Source organism: Scyliorhinus torazame, chromosome 17, assembly GCF_047496885.1.
Source record: "Scyliorhinus torazame isolate Kashiwa2021f chromosome 17, sScyTor2.1, whole genome shotgun sequence".
Classification (NCBI taxonomy): domain Eukaryota; kingdom Metazoa; phylum Chordata; class Chondrichthyes; order Carcharhiniformes; family Scyliorhinidae; genus Scyliorhinus; species Scyliorhinus torazame.
In genome coordinates, this window is record NC_092723.1 from 29,261,254 (window position 1) to 29,267,253 (window position 6,000).

At 52.0% G+C, this 6,000-nt stretch overlaps 1 protein-coding gene across 1 annotated transcript in view; it reads left to right on the forward strand.

Moving 5' to 3' along the window:
- Positions 1–4,834, forward strand: part of LOC140394569 (sushi, von Willebrand factor type A, EGF and pentraxin domain-containing protein 1-like) — a 116,040-nt gene extending 111,206 nt beyond the window's left edge. Inside the window, exons 17-18 of the mRNA XM_072481925.1 lie at positions 2,928–3,001; positions 4,734–4,834. Of these exons, the coding sequence (XP_072338026.1) occupies positions 2,928–3,001; positions 4,734–4,834 (175 nt within the window). The remainder of the gene's footprint in view (positions 1–2,927; positions 3,002–4,733) is intronic.
- Positions 4,835–6,000: the final 1,166 nt, after the last annotated feature.

Below are 6,000 nucleotides of genomic sequence, written 5' to 3' on the forward strand. Positions count from 1 at the left end.
GCGACAATTACTCCGAAAAAATCTTCTCATTGATGCTCAGTTTAGGCTACCTTATTACAGTCTTAGTACAATCATGGACAAAGGAGCTGAATTCCAGAGGTGTGGTCCTTGACATCAGGGCCGCATTTGACCAAGTGTGGCATATAGGAGCCCTAAAATCGGGGAAAACTGTCCACTGGTTGGAGTCATACCTAGCACAAAAGAAGATGGTTGTGTTTCTGGGAGGTCAATCATCTCAGTCCCAGGACATCGCTGCAGGCGTTCCTCAGGTTAATGGCTTAGACCCAACTGTCTTCAGCTGCTCATCAATGACCTTCCTTCCATCATAAGATCAGGAGATATTTATTGATGATTGCACAATGTTCAGCATCATTCATGACTCCTCAAACACTGAAGCAGTCTGTGCTTTTATGCAGCGAGACCTGGATAACATTCGGGCTTAGGCTGATAAGTGGTAAGTAACATTTACACCACACAAGTGCCAGGCAATCACCATCTCCAAAAAGAAAGAATCTAACAATTGCCCCTTGGCATTCATTGGCATTGCCATCAGTGAATCCCCCACCATCAACATCCTGTTGGGTTACCATTGACCTGAAACTGAACTGGACCAGGCATATAAATGCTGTGGCTACCAGAGGAGGTCAGCGGTTGGAAATCCTGCAGGAAGTAACTCACCTCCTGAAATATTCTCCACTGGCCTGGATGAGTGCAGGTACTCTCAAAAATCTCAACATCATCCAGGGCAAAGTTACCCACTTGATTGGCATTCGATCCACCACCTCCAACATCAACCCCCTCCACCACCGGTGCACAGTAAGAATGGTGTGCACCATCTGCAGGATGCCCTGCAGCAACTCACCAAGGCTCTTTCGACATGACCTTCCAAACCTGAAACCTCAACCATCTGAAACGAGATGGGCAGCAAGTGCATTGGGAACACCACCATCTGCAAATTCCACTCCAAGCTACACAATCCTGACTCGGAAATATATCGCCGTTCCTTCACTGTCACTGGGCCAAAATCCTGAAGTTCCCTCCCTAACAGCACTATGGGTGTATCTACACCACATGGACTGCCCCAGTTTATGAAGGTGGCTCAAAGCACTTTCTCTAGGGCCATTGGGATGGGAAATAAAAGTTAAGCCTGGCCCAGCCAGCAATGTCTATGTTCTGTTAAAGAATAAAACATATAGAGATATGTGCAGGCTGGCTCCATCTACTGGCCCCTCAAAATGCTTACATTTAATTGTAATTTACCTCCAAGGTGGGCGGGCTACACCATTGTTCCTCCTGTGCATTGTACTAAATATGGGCCGGAATTCACCGATATTGCGGCCAAGTGTTGACACCGGCGTCAAAACCGGCATGAGCGACGCCGGCGTCAATAGGCCTCCAGGCCCAGTAATTCTCCTCTTCTTCGGGGGCTAGAACGGCGGCGGAGTGCTATGTGCTGCTCCAGCGCCGAAAGCCGGCCCTACACGGCTGCCGCGGGTCCGCGCACGCGCGTCACGGCCGGTGCAGGTCAGCGCAAATGCACCGGCGCATGCGCGTGGTTGCTGTCTCCGCGCCGGCCCCCGGGCAACATGGCGGAGCCCTATAGGGGCCTGGTGCAGAGGAACATAGGCCCACCCCCGGAATGAGCACACCCGCCGATCGGTAGCCCCCGATCGCGGGCCTGCCCACCTTGGAGGCCCCCCTTCCCCGCGGAGTCGGATCCCCCCACCAGGACGGCACCCGCAGCCAGAACGCCGAGGTCCCGCCGGGTGGGACCATATGTAAACCACGCCGACGGGACTCGGTGGAACTCTGGGGCGAAATTCTCCCCCAACGGCGGGATGTCCGCCGACTGGCGCCAAAGCCGGCGCCAATCAGACGGGCATCGCGCCGGCCCAAAGGTGCGGAATGCTCCGCATCTTTGGCGGCCTAGCCCCAACATTGAGGGGCTAGGCCGACGCCGGAGGGTTTTCCGCCCCGCCAGCTGGCGCGGAAATGCGGCGCATGCGCGGGAGCGTCAGCGGCCGCTGCCAGTTTCCCGGCGCATGCGTGGGAGCGTCAGCGGCCACTGTCAGTTTCCCGCGCATGCGCAGTGGGGAGAGTCTCTTCCGCCTCTGCCATGGTGGAGGCCGTAGCGGCGGCGGAAGGGAAAGAGTGCCCCCACGGCACAGGCCCGCCCGCGGATCAGTGGGCCCCGATCGCGGGCCTGGCCACCGTGGGGGCACCCCCCGGGGTCAGATCGCCCCGCGCCCCCCCCGCAGGACCCCGGAGCCCGCCCACGCCGCCTGGTCCCGCCGGTAAATACCAGGTTTGATTTACGCCGGCGGGACAGGCAATTTCTGGGCGGGACTTCGGCCCATCCGGGCCGGAGAATCCAGCGGGGGGTCCCGCCAACTGGCGTGGCCGGATTCCCGCCCCCGCCCAATCTCCGGGAGCGGAGACTTCGGCGGGGGCGGGGGCGGGATTCACGGCGGCCAACGACCATTCTCCGACCCCCCGCCGGGTCGGAGAATGACGCCCCTGAGGTCACTCGGCCCGTCGAGCGCGGAGAATTGCCACGGGGGCCACTTTAAACAGCCCCTGACCGGCGACCGGAGAATCGGCAGCCTGGCATCAGAGCGACGTGGCGGGATTCTCACCCCCCCCCCCCCCCCCCCCCCCTGGTGATTCTCCAACCCGGCGCGGGCTCGGAGAATCCCACCATGGAGTCTGGCCAGATTTTGTTTTTCATAACACTGCAATTCCATTTGATTCCAACTCATGTTTCTGCTGACATCGTCCCACACTTGATTTCACTTAGCAGAGTTTGTAGATGGTTGAACAGATATTTCCTTTGTGGACATTAATTTCTTCTCTGGTCAGCAAACTATATCAGTTTCCCAATGTACTTTCAGGTAACTAATACAGGTGACTTGCTTACCTTTTTCTAGATACAAAATGGTGGGTAGAGATTATCTGCAATGTACAGCTGAGGGATGGGATGGCGAGGTTCCATCTTGTGAACGTAAGTTATATTTCCTTCTTTTGTAAAGTGAATGCCTTGTTTGCACTAAATGATCGTGCCAATCAATGGATTGTCCTGCAGTGCTGCTTCACATCCATGTTTTCTTCCCTGCAGTATTTTGATATCCTCGAATGTGCAGTTCTGATTTTTTTTTGGACTGAGCCAAAAAATATTACTGGCTTTGATTCAATACTACATATTTCAGGAACATAAGGTGTGAAATGAAATCAACCGTTCCCCTCCCAGAAGAATTAGATTTTCTGCAGATTGTAGTGTTGAGCAAACAGTCGTGTTATGGTGGATGATGGAAAGTTTGGGTGGTGCTAACTTTAGTGGAATTGTAGCTGATGGGAAGAGGTAGTTTGGGACTCGGGAGATCGAGAAGTTGGAATTGGACGATAAAGGACAAAGGCAATCAAGGTGAATGGTCGATACTTAAATCAGGCTCATATTCCCTTCTGTTCCTCTTCCATTTTTATTCTATGAGCCATCTAGATCTGTGTTTGTGCCCCACTGATTTAGTTGTGTTAATGCAGCCCATAGGCAACGATTGTTTTAATTTGTTGCTCAAGCTTGAGTGAAAGTTATAGATATTCATGAGATGACAAAAACTTGATTTACATAGAATTGGTGCTGAGATAGAGGGGATAATACTGTGGAAGTTGAAATGGCCTTTTCTTCACTTTTCAGTTCCGACACCCTAAAACCTAAGGACAGCATTTCATTCACCACTTTGATTACGTCTTGGACCTTGTGCACTATTTTTCAATATCTTATGTACTTGGATATCTAATACTTTTGCTCATCCATAGCTACTACTCTCCCACTATTCAGAAAATAGGTGGATGCCTAACACTGGTGGGTATTTAATGGAGTCTGTCAGAGGGCACATGATGGCGGGGAGGGTTGGGGACAGACGAATGAAGGCCAGCGTCGGTGAAGCTATCCCCAATTCAGAGGTGGGGCCTAAGTCAGGAATCCTGCCTGCTGCTGGTGTGGTGTCTATTGAGCCACATGGGAGCGATTATCCCTGAAACCACCAGAATTCAGAAGTGGCTCAGTGACGAGCCATGGTTCTTCGGTGCCTCCCAAAGACCACCCAGCAAACACTCTCGGGATTTTTGGCTGGCGTGGAGTGGGAATCTCTTGTTGTCAGTCCTTTATTAAGGGACTCGTTATCAGGAAAGGGGGGGGGGGTCGTATCCCACAGAAAGCAGGGGGCTAATGCATTACCAGCAGTGCTGTTGGCGGTGCTGCTGGCATTGGAGAGCTGCCAGCCTCTGATTGGCAAATAGTTGCTGGAAAAAGATTTCCGAACACCTGGAGGATTCTGGTACGGAAGGCCCAACACTGGCCGAATTCACATTGGGCCTTTGCCACAGAAGTGCACTCCCCACAAAAGTGACGCTATGTTCCCACCAGTTCCCCAACAGATGGGGGAAAACCCTTTTGTTGGCATTAAACCCCAACCATTATGTTTTGGGTTGCTAGCAAAGATTGATGTTGTTCAATACAGGGACTACTTGCTGTGAGGTAATGCGAAATGAGAGAAAACCCTGCATTATAATGGCATAATTCTGAAAAATGAATTCCAAATTTAAGGTAACCTGATATTCTGGGCAAACATGTAGCAGCATTTCATATTTGTGATAAATAGTTATGATTGGCAATGAAAATCTGTTGGGAATCTTGGGTCTCATTTCTACCGTTTCTCATTTTATTTTGTGCCTAGCAATAACCTGTGGTAACCCTGGGGCAATTGCAAACGGATATTATAAGGCACCCAATTGGACGGTTGGAAATAACGTTACTTTTTATTGTGACGTTGGGTGAGTAGTCAGTTTATAAATCCGTGAATAATTTTAGTGAGGGACTATATTATTTTAACACTCTGAATAGGATAATGTCAGCTGGTCGCAGTGATCACAACATGTGGGGGGGGGCGATTCTCCCAAATGGAGCCCAAGTGTTTGCACCGTCGTGAACGCCGTCACTTTTTACGACGGCGCGAAGCGGGCCCGGGTACGACCTATTCTGTCCCCCACAGGGGGCCAGCACGGCGTTGGAGGGGTCCACGCCACTCCAGCCTCCCTTCCCGGCACGAAATGGGTGCCACGCCAACCCGCGCATGCGCAGTTGGGCCGCGCCAACCTGCGTATGTGCAGGGGGCTTCTGCGCTCCAGCCCCGACGCACCATGGCGTCGGTGTTCAGGGGCCGGCGGCAGAACAAAATAGGCCCAGGGGGGAGAGGCCGGCCTGCCGATCGGTGGGCCCTGATCGCGGGCCAGACCCCATCGGACGCCCCCCCACCCCCCCCCGGTGAAGGATCGCTTTTCCCCATCCCACAGGCCGATCCCCGGCCCTTCGCGCAGAGTTCCCGCCGGCAGCGACCAGAGGTGAACGGCGCCAGTGGGACTCTGCAGTATCCGCACGGCCGCCCGGCCCATTCGGGACGGAGAATCGCCGGCCGGCCGGCGCCGCGTCAAACACACCGGCGCAAATGGTGCCGTCGTGCCGATTCTCCGGCCCGGCGCAGGGCTCAGAGAATCGCCCCAGTGAGCTCTGAGTGAGATTTCCATTTGAGTGTTCAACTGGAGATTTAAAACACAACCTTTACACTGATCAAGGTGAGGGATCTTAGTGCTGAAATGGGAATATTAATGCAAAGGTAGAAATGTAAATGTGGTTAGCGATAATAACGTCTATTTTCTGGATCAACATTGGACAATCCATGTCTGCTGGTTCTTTAAAATGTTGGAAAATGAACTTTATACACCAATTCTTCACCTGTGCTTTATTTTAATGTAACAATATAGCTATATTTGATGTCCATTTCATTGATCTGCTAATCTAGTTCCATTTTTGTTTGTTTTGTAACCGCAGTTTGTCAATATTTTAATAGATTTTCCTGTATAAATCTTAGAATTCCTACCTGGTCAGCAAACTGTAACACTTTTCCAATCAACCTTCATGATAACAGGTGACTTGTTTTTCTTTTT